Source organism: Psammomys obesus, unplaced genomic scaffold, assembly GCF_907164565.1.
Source record: "Psammomys obesus unplaced genomic scaffold, mPsaObe1.curated_primary_1811, whole genome shotgun sequence".
In the NCBI taxonomy this organism is placed as follows: domain Eukaryota; kingdom Metazoa; phylum Chordata; class Mammalia; order Rodentia; family Muridae; genus Psammomys; species Psammomys obesus.
This window is the reverse complement of record NW_026596321.1, coordinates 277,704-300,952: the sequence shown is the minus strand read 5'-3', so window position 1 is coordinate 300,952 and position 23,249 is coordinate 277,704. Positions and strand designations below refer to the sequence as shown.

At 45.5% G+C, this 23,249-nt stretch overlaps 2 protein-coding genes and 1 non-coding gene across 3 annotated transcripts; all 3 read right to left on the bottom strand.

Moving 5' to 3' along the window:
* Positions 1-2,935: 2,935 nt before the first annotated feature.
* On the bottom strand, positions 2,936-3,010 carry Trnak-cuu (transfer RNA lysine (anticodon CUU)). The gene has a single exon. It is a non-coding gene; the product is annotated as a tRNA-Lys (tRNA).
* A 510-nt stretch (positions 3,011-3,520) lies between these two features.
* Positions 3,521-3,680, bottom strand: LOC129669037 (putative 60S ribosomal protein L39-like 5). The gene has a single exon (XM_055597114.1). The coding sequence runs from the start codon at positions 3,678-3,680 to the stop codon at positions 3,525-3,527; it is 156 nt and encodes a 51-aa protein (XP_055453089.1). The 3' UTR covers positions 3,521-3,524.
* A 1,153-nt stretch (positions 3,681-4,833) lies between these two features.
* Positions 4,834-22,664, bottom strand: LOC129669036 (poliovirus receptor-like). The gene is made up of 8 exons (XM_055597113.1): positions 22,529-22,664; positions 20,272-20,625; positions 17,009-17,305; positions 14,843-14,960; positions 11,841-11,989; positions 10,559-10,678; positions 8,182-8,216; positions 4,834-7,648 (listed from the first exon to the last, which is right to left on the bottom strand). The coding sequence occupies exons 1-8, from the start codon at positions 22,611-22,613 to the stop codon at positions 7,580-7,582; spliced, it is 1,227 nt and encodes a 408-aa protein (XP_055453088.1). The 5' UTR covers positions 22,614-22,664; the 3' UTR covers positions 4,834-7,579.
* Between the last annotated feature and the right edge of the window lie 585 nt (positions 22,665-23,249).

Sequence of the window (23,249 nt, the reverse complement as noted above, 5' to 3'; positions counted from 1 at the left end):
TCTTTTAAAAGATTTGCTAGTATATCCTGTTCCATTGTCAGTTTTAAATTGCTTCGGAACTCCCAGAACATTGAAAGCTTGCAGACAATGAGCAATAACATTCTTTGCAGCCTCTCCTGGTTGAGGAGTGGCAAAAATAAATCCAGAATAGGTATCTATGCAAACATGTACATATTTTAATTTTCCATATTTAAGGAATATGAGTAATATCCATTTGACAAATTTGATTTGGAATCCTTTAGGATTGACTCCTAAATGAGGAACAGGCTGAAATTGAGGACAAGTACTACAAGGCTTGACTATACTACGGGCCTGTTCCTTAGTCAACCCATATTTAAGTCTCAAGGTTTCACTATTAAGATGATGCATATTATGCATATTATGGGCATCCTGGGCTTTTTCCAACTGTGAATAATAAATTTTGGTAGCTTTATCTGCCAATGCATTTTCTTCAGACAGGGTTCCTAGCAAATCAGAATGAACCCTCAAATGTCCTATAAAAAAGGGAAAACTTATTTCTTGTATCAAATTTTGAATTTGTAAAAACAAAACTCCAGCAGGAGAAGATGTCTGAATTTGACCTGCAGTCTCTAACCTAGGCGAAGACTGAGCTACATATGCATTGTCTGTAAAAATATTTAAAGACTTCTTATTAAAACTTTGAAACACAGCCAGTACTGCAGATAACTATGCTATTTGCACAGATGTGCTAGGCACTTGAAAATATATTGTTTTTCCTTTATAAGTATAGGCAGCAAGGCCAGATGATGAACCATCAGTAAACACCGTTAAAGCATCAACAATTGGATTAACTTTTGTTTTGAGTGGGAAAACTATAGGATGCACTTTTAAGAACTGAATTAATTTGTTTCCTGGGTAATGATTTCTTAATTTTCCCAAATTGGCACAAACAAGAGGCCAATCATCTGTATGAGCATATAGCCATTCCTGTTGTTCCTTAGAATAAGGTTGATAAATAATATCAGGCTCTTTTCCAAAATATTTTTTACCTTCCAATCTTCCTAAACATATCAATTTAGCCACAGCAGAATAACATGGATAAATAACCTTAGAAGAAGAAGGCAAATGTACCCACATAATAAATGCCTCTTGCCAAAACAATCTTGTAGGAATGAATTTGGTACAATAAATTAAATATTCAAGGGGTTTTTAATAATCTAAATAAGTAACAAATTTATTATCTATGGTGTGTTAAATGATTTTATTTATTTACTTATTTATTTACTTATTTACTTATTTACTTATTTTTAATGATTTCTAAAGCCTGGCATGCATCAGGAGTTAAAGCTCTGGAAGATGTTGGAGAAGTGTCTCCTTTCAGAACATCAAATAAAAGTTAAAGCTCTCCAGTGGTAAGTTTTAAATAAGGCCTAAGCCAATTGATATCACCTAATAGTTTTTGAAAATCATTTAATGTATTTAAATTGTCTATCCTAATCTGAATTTTTGATGTGTAATTTGATTTGGATATAATTTAAATCCCAAATAAGAATATGGATCAATTCTTTGCACTTTCTCAGGAGCTATTTGCATACCATAATTTTGTAAACTTTCTTGCATATGGGCATAACAGAATAATACTTGAGATTCATCTGTACCAGCAATCAAAATATCATCCATATAATGGATAATATACATTTGTGGCCACTTTTCTCTAACCTTTTTGTAAAGCTTGAGCAACAAACTTTTGGTACAAGGTGGGGCTATTGGCCACTCCCTGAGGCAAGACACACCAATGATATCTTTAATGGGTTCTTTAAAATTTACCGAAGGCACACTAAAAGCAAATCTGTGACAATCCTTAGGATGAAGAGGAATAGTAAAGAAACAGTCTTTAAGCTCTATTATTATCTTAAATGTTCCTTTGGGAATAGCTACAGGTGAAGGCAACCCTGGTTGCAAAGCTCCCATGAGCTCCATAGTTTCATTAACTTTTTAAAAATCTTGTAACAATCTCCACTTTCCTGATTTCTTTTTGATGACAAAAATAGGAGTATTCCAAGGAGAAATTGACTCAACTATATGTCCAGCAGTCAATTGCTCCTGTACAAGCAAGTGAGCAGTTCATATTTTTTCAGAGGTTAAAGGCCACTGATCCACCCATAAATGATCATCAGATTTCCAGTTAATTCCATCTGCACAGGGTACAGGCTGTTCAGTGACTGGAATTAAAAATACCCTAGCCCTGTAGTTCCATCGTTTCCTTGCACCTCAACAGGTTGGACTCTGCCCTGACTATCTTTTCTCAATCCCTGTCCTGGGAGATAGCCTGATTTTATCATCTGAAAAGTCACAATTTCATTAGGACTGCACATCATAACTCCCATTTGTCCAAGAATATCCCTTCCCCACAAATTAATGGGCAGATTATCAACAATGTATGGCTGGCAAGTACCTTTATTTTCCTCCGTATCCTGCCAAACTATCAATTCTGTACTTTCCTCAGGATTCTGCAATTGTCCTATTCCCTTCAAATGAGTCAGAGTAGGTTGTTTAGGCCAAGTAGGCAGCCAATGACGTCCTGCTATAATTGTAACGTCTGCTCCAGTATCCATCAAACCACCAAATTTTTTTCCATCAAGCCAGAGTGTTAACTGAGGTCTATCTCTAGTGATAGTTATGCCCAGTAAACATGTGAAGAGACAAAGCCTCCTGTGCCTGTGGCAGGACCAACAGCTTTATTTTGCAAATTAGGCTATTCTTTGATCATTCTGGATCATAGTGATTCCTCTAGATGAATTTACCATAACTTTAATTTCTCCAGTATAATCATTATCCATAATGCCAGAAAAACCTTGCAATCCTTTCACCGTACTACTACTCCTTCCTATAATTAATCCCACCAAACACTCCAGTAGGGAGGGCTTAAACTTCCATCTCATGGGTTTTGTGGGAGTTTGAGGGACAAACTTCATGGCCCCAACATAGGGCTTGAACCCACAACCCTGAGATTAAGAGTCTCATGCTCTACCTACTGAGCTAGCTGGGCTCTTTTTGCTGCCACAGCAATCTGTGCATATACAGTTGGAGGATAGTCAAGCTGATTACTATTTCCCTCATAGGGTCCTTCTCCAGTTAACATATTAAAATCCCATTGATGGTTTCTTGATTGCACATTTAGCAATGCTGTGTGTTCGTTTTACCACATCAGTAAAATCTGACTTCCATAACATAATAATCACCTCCACTGAGGCACGCCCTACAGAGCATTTTCCAGTCTGCTGGAGTAAGATTTGTCTCCACAAGGGAGTCCACCATGGCTGCAGTAAATGGAGCATTAGGACCATATTGAACACATGCAACTTTTTTTTTTTTTTTTTTTTTTTTTTGTGGTTTGAAATGTTCTACATTTTATTATGGAACAAACTCCATTCCCAGTTTAGACAAGACCAAAATTCCATCTGGTAGGATTGACTGATGATCATAGTTGTTCATAGATGATCATAGTTATGATGATGATCATAACTCTGTATAAACCTTCAGTCTTGCCATTGTGCAAATCCTTACAGACCCAGCTTTGTTCTCCTCCGGTGTCTTCTCTTGGAGTTGTACCTGATTTTGTTACCAGTTTTCATCGGAATCCATTGAGGAATAGGACGATCTTGCTTTTGTTTCTTGGCCAGGAATTGCTTGATTTGGAAAGTCTTGTGAGAAGACATAGCAAGAAGCCGAGTTAGGTGTAAGGCTCACGATGGAGGAGGAAAGGCGAAGAGGAAGCACACATGCAAGTTTTAATTCCTTTATTTGTTTAAATTTTAATTGGAGAATATTGACAAGCCCTGTTTCCCTGAGCATCTATCACCTCTACCACAGGAAAAGCCAACTGAAAATCTCCAGAATCTCTAGCTTTAGAAACGGCCTTCTCCAAGGGTGAATATCCTTCTTGGGCTACCTTAGAACCAGCATTATTTCTTTTCTGTAATTTTAACTTCTCCAACTCCTTTAATAACTGAACTTGTTTCCTTTCTAATTGGACTCTCTCTCGGAGAGCAGTAATATCTTCCTGCAGTGGTCCCGTACCACCTGCACATGTAGCAGGAAAAGCCATGGGAGCGGAGGGCGCAGGCCAGTCTGAATTATGAGACTTGGCAGCTTCTTCCTCTAGCTCTGTCTCATCCTCAGTATCTAGCTCTGTCTCCTAAATCATTTTCTGCTCTCAAATTGCCTAAGTCTGCTTGAGCTCCTGCATGAACATTTGAAATAACCTTAAGAGTACTTTTTTCTGTTTGGTTGCTCTAATTTCCCTGAGTAACTCTTTTGCTTGTGAAAGTAAAAAAAATTTTTTTTTTCTCTCATGCTGGGGATCCAGAGCATCTCAATTAAAGTCCACAAAGAAAAAGTTATAACAGGTACCTTCTCAGGACCATTATTAGTATAATGATCCTGCAACCTTTTCTCTACCTTCTCCCAAGTTTCCAGCTTAACAGTACCTTCATCTGGAAACCAGGGGCAAACTTCATTTACAAACTCTAGTAATTTTTCAAGGGATTTGGGCGTTATCCCAATTCCTTGAGTTTTTAGCATTGACTTTAAAGTCCTCATAAACAACTCCCTGCTATTGCTCTGTCCCATGACCATGCTGCCTGCCTACCTTTGTCTCCAGGCGATGGGCAGTCATCATGAAGCACTTTCACTTTGGCATCCGGAGCTCCAAAAACCAGCATTCCTCATGGTGTCCCTGTTTTCACGGTCCCTGTTTGGGTGCCGCCTGGCCCATCCTGCAGGCAAGTCGAGCAGGGTCTACCTGAAGGATGGAGTGGGAATGATAGCAGCAGAGACGCGAAGAAGGGAGTCAAGACAGGTTCTGATCAAGACTTGTTTATTCAGCACTCAAGCAGCTCTTTTAAAGCAAAAAACCACAAGCAACTTTTTCAAGGTAGCAGCCCATCTGCTTCTCTTGGCAAAATGTCTGAGGATTCACTCATGGTTACACAAAGCTTGTTATCTAGTTCTCAGGAACAGAGCACCCTGCTGGAGAAACTGCCAAAGTCAGTTTCTGAGAAACTGAACTTTAGATTAAACCACATCTGCCAAGGCCAAGAGGCAAAATCCCATTCCCAGACTCCTTCACACTTGTCACCATGGCCAGGTAATATTTTCTGGGTTTTCATAAAGATGCTGAAAGATAAACACTGGAGAAAAGACAATTCCTTCGAAAAATGGTGCTGGGGAAAGTGGATGTCCACATACACAAGAACAAAATTTAATCCCTTTATCTCACCCTGAACAAAAATCAAATCCAAATACATCATAGACCTTTATTCAAGTGTGAATTCTAGGACTGTGGGAGACTGTAGGGAAAACCCTTCAAGATCTAATCAGTGTCTAATGGTGCACGATCTTAGTCCCAGCACTCAGAAAGCAAAAGCAGGAAGATCTCTCTGCGTTCCAGGGCAGCCAGAAGTACACAGAGATCATTTCCAACCCCTCCACAAAAAATTAAATGGGAAACAGCACAACAAATGGGTTCCCAAAATTAAGACAGTTCTGAAAAGATGGACTACAAACAGCAATACATACATGGAAAAAGTCAGTGTTAGGGTTTGTACCACTGTGAAGAGACACCAAGACCCTGTGGTGTCTTAGAAAAACATCTAACTGGGCTGGCTTGCACTGTCTGAGGTTTACTCCATTACTGTCACGGTGGGAGTCACAATGACACACTGGCAGACATGGTGCTGGAGAGGAGCCTAGAGCTACTTCTGGATCAGCAGCAGGAAGAGAGGGACACAGTGTCAGCCTGCCCCCAGTGACACACTTCCTCCAATAAGGCCACACTTCCTAAAAGTGCCACTCCCTATGAAAGTAGGGGGGCCATTTTCATTCAAACCACCATAATATCCAACCTCATAAGTCATTATTGTGGGGCCAGATACTTGAGAGGCAGAGGTAGGCAGATTTCTGAGTTTGAGGCCAGCCTGGTGTACAGAGTGAATTCCAGGACAGCCAGGGCTACACAGAGAACCCGTTTCAAAAAAATTAATTCATTAACGACAACAATAATAAACACAAACCTATTGAGGGGCCATAGAGATGCTAGTGGTTAAGAGCATTGTCTTATTGTGGCAGAGGACCTGAATTGGGTTCTCAGCACCCATATGGGGCAGCTCACAAGTGCATGCTGCCTGGCTTCAGGGGATCCAGTGTCTTCTTCTGGCCTCTTCAAGCATGTGCACCACACACTCAATGTTGAGATTCCACAGTCAGAATGGAAGTCATAGGGAAAACAACAAAGGCTGTTGAGGGTGTGGAAAACGGGACCCTTATCCCTACACAATGGAAGTCAGGACACAACTTGCTCCCAAACCTGTACACAGAGCATAGGACCTGGATATTCTACTCCTGGAGATTCACCAGGTCAACACCTCACAGAGGCAACTGGATGCTGAGATTTATTGCAGCATGTGCTGAACAGCTCACATAAGAAACCAACCTCGATGCTCACCCACAGAGGAATGGGTAAAGAAAATGTGGTATACACACACAAAGGGAATTTTTTTCAGCCACAAAAAAAAAAAAAAAAAAAACCAACCAAAAACAAAACAAAACAAAACAAAAAAACCCTGAAAGTTACAGCATTTGCAAGCAAATGGATACAACTTGAAACAATCATATTAAAGACATTGAGTCAGCCTCAGAAAGACAGATACAAATACATAGTCTTTTCATTTGTGGTTCACAGATTTTTATGTAGTTAAACACAATGTCTTTTAAGACATAAATCAGAATAGTGTCTAATGAATTGAGAGGAGAAGAAAAGGAAGGGAACAGGGGTTAGGGTATGTTTAATCTTGAAGACAAATAAATTAAAATAAATTAGTTTAAGATCATTCTTGGCTACAAAATTAGTTTGAGGATAACGTGGGCTATATGAAACTATATGTATAAATATAAAAGAGATATATGTATATAAAATAAGATAGTTTTTATAAATATATTTTTCTTTACTTCATCAAAAAGAAGACCTAGAAGTGTGGTGGCACTTAGGAGGTAGAGCAGACTGATCTCTGTGATTTGAGCCCAACCTTGGCTACATAGTGAAGCTTTGTCCAGAGAGGAAAGAGGGACAAGCCATGAATGACTCAACCAAACAAGAGATTCTGCAGCTGAATCTCAGTGGCCGAAGTCTTTCAGCTCCTAGAACATTCTACATGGTCAACATGAGGTAGAAGACTTATCTTCCCCACAGAAAGACTTCAGTTTATGGCCGTCTCAAAGCCTGTTTGTGTGTGTATAGACAGGGCTTCACTCTGTAGCCCAGGCCAGACTCAACTTTGCATCTGCCCTCCACTTGCTGGGATGACAGGTATGAGCTCCACACTGGGCTCCATGAGTCCTTTTTGACAATGTGGAATTTACTAGGGTCCTGGGAGAGCTCCAAACTTGCTACGTTCACTGCACTGGGTGGCTAGTTTCTAGAAGCTTATTCATTTGTAAGGTAAGATGAGAAAGGCAAAGTACAGCATTGTAAACTAAGCACATGAAAACATGAAACAGTGTTTCTGAAGTTCCAGTTGTTGAGACTTCCAAGTTCCTTAGTTCTGTCTTCCCATCACTGTCACCTCATGCTGTTTTCCTCCATGTTCTGGGTAGAGCAGTCACGTCTCACTAATGAATAGCAGGCACCCTGGTTGGGGGACATCAAACATGAAACTTCAGTCAGGGCCTCTTTCAAATAAATGATCTTCCTGGTGAAGAGAGAAGCTCAAGAAGCAGGTCCACTTGATCCCTAAGCAGTGGCCATAGGCAGGGACTGGGAAGTAGGCATGCCTCAGAACCTCAGCACTCTGGAGGCTAGCCTGGGCTACATAGTGAGAAAACTGAGGGAGAGCTGGATACAATGGCACACTTCAGTAATTCCACCATCGGGGAAGACAGAGGCAGGTAGACCAAGAGTTCAAAGCCAGCCTTGGCTAGACAGTGAGTTCAAAAAATGGCCTGATCTCAAAAATCAGTTGCACATTCCCAATATCCCTTCTAAGGACAAAGGTTCCATTTCCTAGTTTCCACTCCCTCCCAGTGGTGCACAAGCCAAGGATGGGAGAACCCCGGATCCTGATGCCATAATGCAGCTGTCTGGCCCCTTCTTGAAAACGTTTCAGAAATGGGTCTGTGATCCACTCAGACCTACGCCTTCCTCCCTCGTACCTCTGTACTCACCGTATTATCTATGGACCTGGGCCACAGAGAACAACCTGGAGAAACAAGAGAATTTGTCAGGAAGAGAGAGACTCTGGAATCCTGGGAAAAGGATGTCTGGGGGTGCCTGGGTTTCTTCAGCCTTTGTACTGACACAGGACAGGGATGAGCCAGACAGCAAGGTACATACACTTTAGAAGTAGACCAGTAATTTAAGGTAATCTCTGGCTACATATAGAATTTGAGGCCAGCTGAGACTACATGGAACCCAGTGTAAAAAAGAAAGGAAGTGGCGGTGGTGGCAGTGGAAAATGTTAGTGGTGGTTAAAAGCACTGGCTGCCCTTGTAAGGGATCTGGATTCGATTCCCAGAACCCACACGGCAGCTCATAGCTATCTGTAACTCTAGCTCCAGGGCATCTGGCGCCCTCTTGTAGCTTCTGAGGGCCCTGCATGCGTGTACTGCACAGACATACCTGCAGACAAAATACTCACACACATTAAAAACAAAACAAAACAGAAAGCCAGGCATGGTGGTACACGCAGGAGGCAGAGGCAGGTAGATCCCTGTGAGTTCAAGGGCACCCTGGTCTAAATACTGGATTCCAGGTCAGTCTGAATGACATGAGACCCCTGTCTCCAAAACAAAATTATTTGTTCAAGGGCTGAAATGCCATCTCTGTCCTTTAGGCCTGGTGTGACATTAGGCCTAGTGTGCCCTCAAGTTCCCTCAAACATCTAGCAGACGTTAGTCAGTATATGGAAGATATCTCTTTTGTGGCAAGGCAATTGAAGACATTGAGGATATAGCTGAAAACAAGAGAGAGAGACACCCCCACCTTTCTGGAGCATTAATAATGATGATGACAATAATGATCCCAGCTAGCACAGCACCACTGTTCAACTTCCCGTGCAGCAATGGCTGTGCTAACCATGTTATCTGCATTGGCACATGTCATTCCACCCTTTTTTACGGATGAGGAAACTGAGTCACAGAGATGAAACCACTTACAGCCAGGCCCTGATTGTAGCCCAGGCTGGCTTCTAACTCACAATCTTCCCACCTCCACCTCCCAAGTGCTGGGATAACAAAGGCCTGTGTCAGCACCCTATCTTAAGAGTATGGCTCTTGCATGTCACCCAGAAAGGCCCATGGGTTAAAGGTCTAGATTCAGTGCAAGCTGTCAGCAGGCCATAAGAATGTAGGAGGCAGAGCCTGGCAGCAAGAAGGTCAGTCACTGGAGTGTGCTCTCGAAGAAATTATTGGGACCCTGATATATCGTTCTCTCCCCTGGCCCACCGCCCTCTCTCTTCCCTTTAAGACAGGGTTTCTATATGCAGTTTTTGGCTGCCTTGGAACTTGCTCTGTAGACCAGGCTGGCCTCAAACTCACAGAGATCCATCCGCCTCTGCCTCCCGAGTGCTGGGATTAAACACATGCTCCACCACCACGTGGTATATTTTGTTTTTGTGAGGCAAAGCCTTTTTTTTTTTTTTTTTTAAGATTTATTTACTTATTAATAGTACTCTTCCTGCATGTACACCTGAATGCCAGAAGAGGGCACCAGATCTCATTATAGATGGTTGTGAGCCACCATATGGTTGCTGGGAATTGAACTCAGGACCCCTGGAAAGAGCAGACAATGCTCTTAACCTCTGAGCCATCTCTCCAGCCCAATGAGGCAAGGTCTTGTGTAGCCCAGGTTGTCCTATGTAGGTGAGGATATCCTTGACCCTGACAGTCCCTGCCAACCCCTCTTGTGCTCACAGTCAACTGGAACACACACACACATTCTTAGACAGTGACCACCAGGACTGAGCAAGACTGGCCTGGGTGAGGCTGAAACGTTGCACTCGACCTGCTCTTTTAGAGGTTAGAGAGGGTTCTGTAGAGAAGGAGGCAGAGCCCAGGTGACCAGGGAGTGTGGGAGGAGAGGTTTATTTCATGTTCGAGGGAAAAAGGTCAGGATGAGCGATTGGTCATTCTGCAGCAGTGAGTCTGCAGCAGGCAAGTTGGTCAGTTAAAGCACAATCCCTTCCTCCACACAACACAGGTCCCTATGCCGACTACAGTGGCATTCAGAGCTAGTGCTTAGAGAGAGTGTGCTCTATGGAAAGTGAGGGCCTGGGGTGTGCTCAGTGGTAGAGCCCCTGCCTAGAATCCCCCAGTGAGGGGCTGGGGTGTGGCTCAGCTGTAGAGCACCTGCCTAACATACACAAAGCCCTGGATTCCATCTTCAATACTTCAAAACCAAAAGCAAAACACTAAGATTCCTTGAGTGTGTTGTGGGGAGGACGCATGGCTGTGGGTGCTGCGCACCAAGGCTGCACACAGCAGGGAGTCCTTTGCAGTGGCTCTGGCAACTGTGTGTGGGAATGACTGAGGAGAAGAAACTCACCACGCTTGCACATCCAGAATACCACACACATAATACCGAGGACAACCAGGCTGCCGATGATGATGGTGGCGATGAGCTTAGGGCTTAAGCTTGAATCTGGCTCCAAAACCTCAGATTTCTCTGGAAAATGGGCAAGCAGATGAGGAAAGTTACCAACCTGTTTCATTACCCAGGCATCTTTGAATCAATGTCCCAAGTTTCCTGTGGGGAATCACATCTCCCTCAGTCTACAGTGTTCAGGTGTTGACCACATTTATGATGCTTTTTTAAACTTTTTCAAGATAGGGTTTCTCTGTGTAGCCCTGGCTATCCTGGACTATCTTTGCAGATCAGGCTGGCCTCAAACTCACAGAGCTCTGCCTCCTGAATGCTGGGATTAAAGGTGTGTGCCACCATGCCTGGCCTACACTTTATGATTTCTACAGTTGGATGTTTGTTTTCTGCTTTGAGATGAGGGCTCAGGTAGGCCTGTCTAACCTCAAGTTTGCTAGGTAGCCAAGGATAACGTCATATGCCCATTTTTTTTCTCACTTTCTCTCCCCCAAGCACTGTGATTACAGGCATGCTGCACAACACCCAGTGGATGAGGTGCTGGAATTTGAACCAGGACCTCATGCATGCTAAGCAAGCACTCTACCAAACAAATTACATCCTTGATCCTGCCCTTCAGGCTCCTGATCCTTCTGCACCAGTCCTCCCAGTACTGAGAGGTGTGCACCCCAACACCTTGCTTCAGAGATAAAAGATGTGAAAACAGTTCCTGAGTTAGCACCTGGATGTAGCCACACCTGAAGCTTCACATTCAACAACTTACTTTCCAAGTAAAAATTACAATTGTTTATGTGCATGAGTTTGCATATGTGTTCATGTGCCTGCTGTCATGGGTAAGTGGAGGTAACTCAGAAACACAGAGACTTTGGCTAGACTTTGGAAGACAACTTGTGGAAGCTGGGTCTCTCCTTCCACTGAGTGCCAGGGATTGAACTCACATCATCACGCTTGACAGCAAGTACCTTTATCCACTGAGCCATCTTTGTGCCAACGGCCCTCCCCTTTCAGTCTTATTTTGCTCAGTGGGAACTGGTAGAGTTATGTCCAATATGCTTGGAGAGGACTTTCTGAGTCCCTAGGTCAGAGGTTTCCCACAGCTGCCCCAGCCTGGGCTGGTAAAGTCTGCATCCTATGACCTGCCATCCTACCATGACCTCAGCCATCCTACCCATATCCCTCCCCTGGGGGACACCCTGCTGTACCCTCCCCTCCACATTTGAGGACAGCTCACCTTTGACTAGGATTGTCACTTGGGCCTGACCAGACCCTAGGGCATTGGTGACATTACACACGAGGATTGTGTTATTGAGATGATCCACAGTGGTGATTCGGAGCTGACTGTCCTGGGGTTCAGCAGAGGTGGGCAGGGAACCTGTGGCCCTAGAGGAGAAGGGATAGTGAGCAGGTGGCCTCTGCTGACAGAACACTCACAGCACAGCAGGAACACAAGCCTGCTCTGGTGACATGCTGGCTGGCAGACAGCAAGCCTGTGTCTTCGTGCTTTCAGGTTCTGGCTTTGTCTTTGCCTTTGGCTATTCCCCATATGGCCACCAGAGGGCACACAAGAACCCAACTCCACTCTAGGACCCCCCCCCTTACTCAGAGCAAGACCCTCCCTCACCTGTGCCCCAGCATGTTTCTGTCCCCTTTGCTCCCCTGTGGACAGCTGCATGGACCTCTCACTCCAGGCACCACCACCTCACATAGGCCTTTGCAGAAGCAGGGATTGATGGACAGAAATATATTTGCAAATACCATTTCCTCTACCCACAATGCACTGCAGAGCCGCGCCCGGCCTCTTCCAGGATTCTTAGACATAACCTTGGTGATTCTGTCCCACTGTTTGTACTGCAAAGCAACCTATTTTCCCTATTCCCCACCCCTGCTTTATCTTTCCCAGGCATTCTTTATAATGTTATCTTGCTTGGTGAAACAGAAAAGTTAGAAACACAGACACTTTGGCCAACCTTATGCACCCAGCTGAGTTAGTGGATGGGCCCAAGTCCTGAGAAAGCATCCAAGCAGGAGACAGAGGGGGTGGAAGCGTGGAGTTCTGAGCACTCTACTGAGATGACTCAGAGATGCTCTACCACTAAGTCAGATTCCCAGTCCTAGGGTTGCCAAATCTTGATGTCATTTCCTTTCACTGAGAACTGGTAAATGAGTATGGGAATCCACAGACTGGAAACATGGTTGTGGTCGCTAACCCCCTTGGATGGCATGACTGCATAGTTAAAATATAAAAATGATCACCTTATCCCACACTATGAACTGGTTTTGTTTGTTGATAGGTTTTACCATGGCTAGAAAACGTTTTATAGAGCAAGCTGGCCTTGAACTCATAGAGACCAGCAAGAGACCAGCTTCCTCTGCATGTAGGGTGCTGTGATTAAAGGTGTGTGGCACCATACCTGGCCCTAAGGACTGGTAAAATAACTTGGTGACACATACAGTATAGAATCTAACAACATTAAAATACGGGTAGGGTCTAGTGGTGACCCAGGAATCCTAGCAAGCAGGAGGCAGAGGCAAAAGGGTCATCAATTCCTGGACAGCACCTGTGGTCCCAGAGCTTGGGAACTTGAAGCAGGAGGACTAAAGCAAGTTCTAGGTAGCCATGATGACATTTACATAATGAGATAGTCTCAAAAAGCCAAAAATGGGGACAGTGGGATGACTCAACAGATGGACGTGCTTTCCACCTGGGGACCTGTATTCAGTCCCCAAGACATACAGGTGGAGGGAGAGAACCGACTCCTGTCTTCTGACCTCCACATATGTATCACTCCCTCAAAATGAATGAATAACTGTAATAAGTTTTTAAGATGCCAAATTAGGTGCAGTTAAATATAAGAGGGAGAATCCTTAGGTTGGATTTCTTTTTCTCTTCTGAGAATTCATTTGGAAAATTCCTATGACTATATATTTGGAAAATTTCTACCAAGATATAAAAGGAAACAGAATTGTGAAACTATGCACTTTGATATATGTTTATAAGATGGAGGAAAAGTTTGGAAACTGCCCCTGGGACAGGATTAGAGCTGTTGGGGACCAGAGAAAAAAGGGAAGGGCTGTGTGTGTGTGTGTGTGTGTGTGTGTGTGTGTGTGTGTGTGTGCGAGAGAGAGAGAGAGACAGACAGACAGATAGACAGACAGAAAGACAGACATTAACCAAAGGCAATTGTAGCTGCTTTGGGAGGTGTGATCTGTTTGAAAGTTCTAGAATGTTGACCTAAGTTATTTTTGAAATACAGAAAGAAGCCTAATAAAAATTTTGCTAAATTATTTCTAGATTCGGGCAGGTGCCAAGAGCCCGCCTAGACTCCCCCAGTGAGGGGCTGGGGTGTGGCTCAGTGGGAGAGGCCCTGCCTAGACTCCCCCAGTGAGGGGCTGGGGTATGGCTCAGTGGTATAGTATTTTCCTAGTATGGATGGGGCCATGGATTCTAGCCTGCACTGAAAAAAAAAAAAAATCACCCCCCTTTTTTTTCCTTTCATTTTTTTCTTCCTTGTTTCTTTGGAATGAGGCTTTATTTATGTGGTGCTGAGAATCAGCCTCAGATCCTCATGCTTATACAGCAAGCACTTTCCCCACTGAGCCATCTCCCAATACCCTTTCCCTTCCATACATGACTTTGGAGAGTCTCCCAGAGGCTAACTTCCTCATCTGTGCGCTGGCACGGCTGGCAGCTTCAGAGACAGAGGAAGTGGGCAGTCAGCAACCAAAGGGATTGGGATGAGGCGGGCATCTTTGAGTTGCTTCTGTCCTGGAGGGTGCACCCAGGGACTTGCCCATACTAAACCATTGTCTCAGCTCTTTGTAACCTTTAACCTGCACAAGGAAGGGGATTCCCAAAGGGTGTGATGGAAAAAAAATTCCAGAACTGCTAGTGTGGCCATGGCCTGGATCAAACCACCTTTGAAAACCCCAAGTCACAGTCAAAAGATGGAAATTTTACTAGGACTAAAGAATGATTTTACTTTTTTTTTTTTTTAAAGGTGGGGAGACAGGATCTCTCTATGTAGCCCTGGTTGTCCTGGAACTTGCTCTGTGGACCAGACTGGCCTTGAACTCAGAGATCAGCCTGCCCCTGCCTCCCCAGTGCTTTGATTAAAGGTGTGTGCCACCACGCCCAACTCTATTTTTATTGCCCAATGCTCCCTCCCCTTTTAGACCTGTGGGTCCTAACCCCAGACCTCCTCCCAGACGCAGTTCCAGGTCCCCATCACTCACGTGCTCCATTCATAGCTGAGGGGCATAGGTTTGCTGCGGCTTTCACAGGTCAGGACCACATCTTTGAGGCCTGAAAACCAGTTGCCATTATAGCCAGAGATGGACACTTCAGGTGGATCTGAAGAGAGTGGACACTGAGGCTGAGATCTGGGCAGTGCCCGAGGGGCGTTCTCCTGAGCAGGAGGCAGCTGGGTGGCTTAGGGAATTAGCCTACAGTTGTTAGGTTTGTGCTTCCTTAGTCAGGGGGACACAAAGGGGACTTCCTAGCTCCTTCTTTAACTGAATTTTCCTGGAACAGGCCCTGGTTTGTGTTGGGTGTCATATGAGCAAAGGCCTTTCCAAATACTCCAGACACAGAAGCACATTCAAGGCTCTGAGTCCTGTGGGAGAGAGCCCAGGATAGACAGTGATGGGAAGGAAGACATACAGAGTGTCTCAAGGGAGTGTCTAGAAGCCAGGTGTTAACCACAGCACTGGGAAAGCTGAGGCAGGATCATGAGTTGAGGGCAGCCTGGGCTACATTGGGAGATCCCATCTCAACTTGCTCCTTGGGAAGTGATCTTGTGTTGATACCATCATGAGCTCGGTATAGACAGTTGTGGGACAAGAGTACATGCTACTGAGGAGGGGGATAGCTCATTCCTAGGGAAGCCAGGGCTAAAGATACTAGGAGACAGGTGTGTGTGTGTGTGTGTGTGTGTGTGTGTGTGTGTGTGTGCGTGTGCGCGTGTGCGCATGTGCGTGTAGACAGTATTAGGATGGCGCAGTATGGATGACATAGGAGCTTAAATCCCTACAGCCCAACATGGTAACCACCAACCACACAGCCTCTCATGGCTTCAGAGATGGCTCGTCAGAGACACACTAATTTGAAGATTTATTCTGGCAAGAAGAGTGTAAAAGTTCTCACCAAGACTGTCTGAGAAATCAATCATGTGTCAGAATGATGATCTCAGGCCGGTGGAACGGCTCAGCAGGTGCCTGCCACCAGGCCCAGTGACCCAAGGTCAAGCCCCAGTCTCACAAGGTGAGAGGTGAGAACTGAGGGCCCTGATTTCCACACAAGCACAGCACATCTACCCTGGACACAGAAATAAATAAATAAATAAATAAATAAATAAATAAATAAATAAATACCTAGATGTAATGATTTTTAAATTAATCTTTTGGATATTTTGGGTTGGATAAAATCCACTAGGAGGGTTAAGTGATTTGAGTCTGTGAGTGTGTCGTAGTCCAGCTTGGCCTCAGCTTCCTAAGTGTTGGGATTCCAGGTGTGCACTATGACACCAGACTTACACACCAGTCTCATGTAGCCCAGGCTAGACTTAAACATGTTCCCATCAAGCCCTTGGACCAATGGCTCTCAATCTTTAAGGCTTCAACCCTTTAATACAGTTCCTCATGTGTGGTGACCTCCAACCATAAAATTATTTTCACTGCTACCTCATACCTGTAATTTTGCTATGAATCGTAACACAATCTGGAATGCAGTTCACCTGATATGCAACTCCTGTGAAAGGGTCTTTCAACCCCGAGGGTCATGACCCCACAGGTTGAGAACCATCACCCTAGGATGACCCTGACCTTCTTGCCTCCACTTCTTGAGTGCTGGGATTACAGGTATGTGCTACCACACCTCGATTCGAACCCATGGCTTCCTGCAAGCTAGACGAGCACTGTTAGCAACTGAGCTGGATCCCCAGCCCTCTTAATGCGCTGAACTAGGGTGGTCATTAGAAAATCTGAAACAATCAGGGCTTGCTGTGCCTGGTTCTGACAATGTGCTAATTCTGCAGGTGTCGCTATAAATCTGGCGGCATCTGGGCAGCTGGAGGAGGTGACCCGGGGCTCTCAGAGTGTGAGCTCCATCCAGAGACCACAGCTAACTTCAGGTGCCGATGGGGAGCGGGGACAGGCAGCCACAGATGAGCCAGTGTAGACTGTGCAGGACCATGTGAACAGGACAGGGATTCAGTGGCCAGCTGTGGGGAACAGTGCAGGCCTTAGAGAACCACGGTAGAAAAGGCAAGGGAGTCCATGGAGCAGACAGTGACGGCACCCCACTGTATGTACATGCAGGTGACATACATGAGTTAGCGGGAAACGGAGGCTGCCGGGGTGGGGGGTGGGGTGGGGCTCATGCGCTTGTGCAAACACACTCACAGTTTAGGGAAAGGGTCAGGAGCAGCAGGTCCGGCTTCTGGAGGCTTTCATGTTCTACCCTGCAGGTGATGTTCTTGCCGTCTGCCCGGCTGGAGGGCTCCACAGAGAAGAGGCTGATCACCGTCACGGAGCCCGGCTGGGGCCCTGGTTTCTGAATTTCACGGGTGCTTCCATTCACATCCGAAGACCAGGTGATTCGTGGAGGAGGGCGCCCACCAGCGGAGATGCATTTAGCTACTTCCTGCAGCTTCGAGGTGGAATTGGGCTTCAGGGCCTCAGCAGAGTTGTTAGGTCGGGCTGAAAGAACCATCAAGAACACCATCACAGGTGCTCAGCAGCACAAGGAAGCCAGCCCTTTACTCTTGAATTTTTTTTTTTTTTTTTTTTTTTTTTGAGATAGCCCAGGTTGTCTTCTAGCTCATGAGCCTCTAGCTTCAGGCTCCTTGGTGGTTGGGATAGAGGCATGTGCCACCATGCTTGGTGTTTAAGGGTATGGGACGGTCAATTTGAAATCCAAGCTCTGGGACGGTGTCATGAGCCATTCTGTTAAAGGAGCTCATTAGGCAGGTGGGCCTTCTGGTAGGGGACCCCGTATTTGCAAGGTCTGCACTGTGATGCTCCCCAGAAATGCTTCTCACCTCTGACAACCCATCATTTGTGCACTGCTACAGCCCTCTAAGATCTGTATGGCATGAAGCATCACTTTCTGGGTATTTACCCACTCTGACTGAACAAACTTCCTACGGGATTGTACTGACGTACTGCTGTTCAGACGGATTAGTTCCTGATTATGGAATTCCTGATTTGATCCAAACAGTTTTTAAAGTTAAATTGTTTTAGTTGGTTTAAACTTCCCATGAACCTAAAATATAATGGGGCTACCTAGAAACATCTAAATTAAGTACAGATCTTGATGTCATTGAGTACAAACTGTTTTGTGTAATTCCTTATACCTTGTCAGGTTATGGCATTACATACTGTCATTCTAAATTTACTCTGTTTCTGGGAATGAAAGACAGACAAAATTACTGGAAAATGTACAGCTAGTCCTAATTGAAAAGACATATATTCTTGTAACTTTTAGACCCTGTTAATCTTTAGGCCTTGTCAACCTTTGTCACTCTGAACTCACTATGAACTTATGTAATGGATACATAGCTAAGAAATGTTTGGTTTTAAAACATGTAATCTGTTGTATTTTAGAATTCATCTATTTCTGTGATTAGTTGCCTTTTTTGACTATGAGGTAATTCCTTTTCTGGGAGCTTTGTTTCAGAGCTATAAAACTATGACCATATAATAAATGTTGGCAGAACTCCATTGGCAGAAGCCCGGTGGTGGAAGCCCATTGAATGGAAGCCTGCTGGAATTCGCTTCATCCACGAGTTATAAATATGTATATAGGTGTGTTTACATGTAAATATGTCCATCTGTCTGTTTTTAACATGTGTTACATGAGTGTGTGTCAACTGTCTGTAAGGAGCTCCTTTTATATCTTTCATTGAATGTGTATAAATATTTACAGGTCTATATGTCTGATTGTTTATGTGTACGTATGGGCTGATACTATGGAACAGGCAGCCTAAACTTGCTGGAGTTTCTGCAGAGGAGACACCAGCTGAAATCAACACCATGTCATACATAAGCTTGTGGAGTTTATTAAAGTTGAGGTTAAAAGTGTTTAACTTCATCCACCCTTTCCCTTGAGCGTGTGTGCACGAATGGTCTTTGCTTGCTTTGTCTCCTCTTTCCTTTTCCTATCAATTAACAAATGAGTAGATTCAGGACCTAATTGTGGAGGGCTCCACAGTGGACTGCTCCTGTGCATCTGTGCATGACCTAATCTCAGATCAAAGAACCCCTTTTTACAACCCTTTGCAGTTTTGGCTAAAAGCCACTTTCTACAGTCCTGGCTGCAGGAAAAAAAAAAAAAAAAAAAGGTGACCAGTTTAAGTTTTCCTCCTTAGCAACAGTGTAGCCAGTCCCTAGACCTAGGGAAGGATCCCTGGGCTCCTTTCCCCCTTCTTCTTTCAATCATCCATTGTGATCGGTTGCCTGAGCCATCAGCTCATCCACCCAAGAGATAAAGCCAAGTGGGATTCCGCATGCCATCCCAGATCCTACCCTGAACCCTGGAACCTTGCCAAAGCAGAGACACTGGCAGACTTTAGCAGACTTTAGCAGACTTTAACAGGATGGCAAGAAGGCTCACTGGATATAATGCTTGCCAGCAAGCCTGATAATCTGGGTTCAATCCCCAAGACTCACATGGGAAGAAGGATTGCTCCTGTACCTTTGTCCTCCAGCTGTTAAATGCACAACATGACACAGGTGCACAGGCACACGAATAAAACCATAATGAGATATATTAAATAAAATCTCAATTCAGGACCTGAAGAGCCAGATAGATGCAGACAAGTCTACACGTCATGGGGAGAGTCTAAGAATACACAGGTCAAGCTGCCAGAATGGTCTTTAGGAGGGGCTGGAGAGGTGGCTCAATGGTGAAGAGTGCTGGCTGCCCTTCCAGAGGTCCTGAGTTCAGGTCCCAGAAACCACATGGTGGCTCCCAACCATCTATAGTGAGATCTGCTGCTCTCTTCTGTTGTGCAGGCGTACATGCAGATAGAACATTGTATACATAATAAATCTTTAAAAAATATACATGATATATTATATTCTATATAATATATATATATTATATATATATATAAATATATATATATTAAATATATATATATTTAAAATGTTCTTTGGTACATAGCTCCATAAATATTTGATTGAAAAAAGGAAGGGAAATTGGGCGCATGATGGTGCAGGCCTTTCATCCCAGCACTCATGGAGACAGAGGCAGACAGATATCTATGAGTTCAAGGCCAGCCTGGTCCAAGACAGACAAGGTTACACAGGGTAGCCCTGTCTTAAAAAAAAAAAAAAAAAGGAAGGGATAGCCAGGAACTCAGAAGGCAGGGGAATTGCTGTGAGTTTAAGGCCAGCCTGGTTTGCATAGCGAGTTCCAGGTCAGCCAGGGTTACATAGAGAGACCACCTATCAAAACGGTGGGGTTTGGGGACCGAGGTGGGATCTCTATAAGCTCAGGAGGTCATGGTCATCCTCTGCTACATATTAAGCTGAAGGCTAGCCTGTGCTACATGAAATACTGCCTGGATTCTTTGACTTCCCCCACATCCGGTCTGAACAAGAGGAGGATATATCATGTCCCAAGGACATCAAGCTTGCCCTTACCTCACCCCAACACTTACCAAGCACCTTCAGCCAGACCCTGGAGCTCTTGCTGCCTGTGGGGAATGTGGCAAACTGACATTCATAGCTGCCTTCATCTTCAGCACGCAAGTGGGAGATGGCCAGAGATGCGTTCCTGGGATCCTCATCCAGCCTGGCAGACAAGAACATCACCCGCTCTGGCTCCACGATGCTGGGCCCCTTCTTGGGGTGAAAGATAGCCACGGGAGGGCGCGATCCATCTGGCATCCGCTTCATCCAGGTTATCTGTGTGATCGTCATAGTCTCTTTAGAAGCCAGGCTGCAGTGCAAGGCTACAGTCTCACCCAAGAAGCCGGTCACATTGGAGGCCACCTGCACAGCTATACCGCCACCTGGGAAACAGAGGCGCTGTTAATTCGTTTAAACTAATTTATTTTAAAGCTGTGTTTCTTTTTAGTTTACGCGTGTTAGTGTGTGCTAAAACATATGTACGTGCACCACAGGTGTGCTGTGCCCACAGAGGCCCGAAGGGAGGCGTCGGAACTTGAGTTGCAGGGCCATGAATCGCCATGTAGGAGCTGAGAACAGAACCCACGTCCCCTGCAAGGGCAGCCAGTGCTCTTAACTGCCGAGCCATCTCTCCAGCTCCTTATTTTACTTTATCATCATTGTTATAAAGTAAAACTTTATTATTGTTGTTATTATTATTATCATTATAATACACAGGGTCTCGGCCTGCACATAGACCAGGCTGGTCCGGAACTCAGAGGCCTGCTTGCCTCTGCCTTCTAAGTTCTGTGGTTCTGAGGCAAAAGCAGTGCCAACACACTGGGCTGGAGGCACCGCTTATAAATGGGGAAATGGACGCATAGAAGTGTTTGCTAGGAGATCACAAGCATAAGATGACAAGGTAGAATTTGAACTTGAGCCATTCATAGTCACTACAGTAGGCCCTATGGGAGACCTGTCTTTAGCCCCACACACAGTTGGCTCTCAACCTTAGTGAATACAGTGTCAGGCATTTCTGATTACCAGGACAACGACTTCAGACCCAAGTTCTGGGACCCCAAACCCCTCGACAGTGAGCCATGGGCCTCCCTGCACACAGTTGCAGTTGTGGTCTCTGTTTGTACATCTGCAGAATGGGCTGTCTAGTGCAGATGTAAACGTCCACTGATGGTCCTCCCCAGTAAAGATTTAATCCCTTTAAGGGGTGGACCTAGAGAAGTCTTTCCATTTGGTTTTTTTTCCTCTTTAGACAGGTCTCAGGTATCTCCTCAAACTCATTAATAGCCGAGAATGAATAAGCCTGAACTTCTGATTCTCCTGCCCCTAGTAACCAGTGCTGAGACAGTGGGCACACCCGGTTTAGGTGGTGCTGGGATCAAACTCGGGGCTTCCTGCAGCCCGGTAAGCACCCTATCACTGGAATAAAGACCCAGCTCCAGATGTTTGGTTTCTTTGGGACAGTCTCTCTTACAAAGCTCAGGGTACAGGCAAACTTGAGGTCCTCGAGCCTGTACCACCAAATCCAGCTTCCAGGTCTTGAGGTCACTAGAAATATGCCCTTGTTGTCCTAGAACCCACTCTGTACGCCAGGCTGGCCTAGCACCTGCCGCGGTTTCCCGAGTGCAGTCTGGGATTAAAGACAAGCGAGCTTGTGCCACCACAAGCCTTTGAGGGTGGGAGTCGGAAAGGGGCGTTGAAGACATGACGTCAGCACCTCAACCGGAGATCCTCTCCACCCACCAGTCCCGGAGCGCGGCTAGGCACAGAGCTCCTGCTTAGGTCCCTGTGACAGCCAAGGTTCTATCCTCAGCATTCGGACATGCTCAGCCCCGCGCCAGAATTCCCCAGAGAGGGGCCGGCTTCAGTCTCCAATTCAGTAAAAATAAAGGATGAGCAAATGAATGAGTCCAGGGTGACTCACGCGGAGCAAGCTGGCGAGGAGGGTGTGGCCGCTTAGGTTACCCGGCTTGGTTAAACCGGCCCTGGTTTTTCCCTCAGAATGTGTATGCGCTGTTTATTTTATAATTTAAAGTGTGTGTGTGTGTGTGTGTGTGTGTGTGTGTGTGTGTGTGTGTGGCGGTGGGGGGGGGCGGGTCTTATTTTGGAGCCTAATCCTGGAACTCACTTCTGCCTCATCCTCCCCATACCCCCGGTGTGAACCAGGTCAGATTTTTCTGGAATCTCTGCCCCGGACCTGGGACTTCGGGCGGGGAAGGGGGATCGGGAGGCCTGTGTGTGTTGGGGGGGGAGTCCTCCCGAGGTGAGCAGGGGCGCGGGGCTACTCACCCGCCTCTCCGGGCGCGCAGTAGAGCAGCAGCAGCGGCAGCAGCGGCGACACCAGCCACGAGGAGGGGCGGGTGAAGAGGGCCATGCGGTCTCTCCCGGCAGGACCGAGTGCGAGCTCCTCCTCCGGCTTAGAGCTGGAGACAACTGCTGGAATCCCGCCTGAGCACACCCCGGGACTTTTAGGGCCGTCCTTCGCCCTCTGCGCAGGCGCAGCCAAGCGGGTTCCGCCAGCTCCGACCCGGGCCGAGTCTGAAATTCCAGCGCTTCGGAAGCGGCCCCTATAGGACCTATGAGTCTTAGGCTGGGCTCCATCAGGTGGGTCTGAGCTAAAGTGAGACCTTGTCTCAACCACCAATAACAACAAAAATAACATAGAGGAAAGGGGGGAAAGAGAGAGAGAGGAGAAAAGTGAAAGCTTCTAGCGCCTTAGCTAGCAGGCTGCCTGAGGGCGAGACCCAGACACCTACTGTCATGTAAACCAGTCTCTCACCTCAGCGCTTGGGCAGGGAGGGAAATTGAGGCAGGAGGATCAGAAGTTCTATGTCTCCTTTGACTGTATAACAAGTTTGAGGCCAGCCTGGGCCATATGAGATCATCCTGGATTATATTTATTTATTTTTTTTTTTAATAAAAATAACAGGGAGGGGAAAAAGCTAGGCTTGGTACGTCTTTAATCTCAGCGCTTTGGAAGGCAGGCAGATCTCTGAGTTCTGTGTCGTTC

Bases quoted from the DNA above. Each gene is read 5' to 3' on its own strand.
- LOC129669037 (XM_055597114.1), bottom strand. From the start codon at position 3,680: ATGTCTTCTCACAAGACTTTCCAAATCAAGCAATTCCTGGCCAAGAAA.
- LOC129669036 (XM_055597113.1), bottom strand. From the start codon at position 22,613: ATGGCCCTCTTCACCCGCCCCTCCTCGTGGCTGGTGTCGCCGCTGCTG. The intron at 11,990-14,842 runs GTGAGTGATGGG...CTTCTCCTCTAG, and splicing joins CTCAGCTATGAATGGAGCAC to GGCCACAGGTTCCCTGCCCA. The intron at 7,649-8,181 runs GTGAGTACAGAG...TCCCCCAACCAG, and splicing joins CCAGGTCCATAGATAATACG to GGTGCCTGCTATTCATTAGT.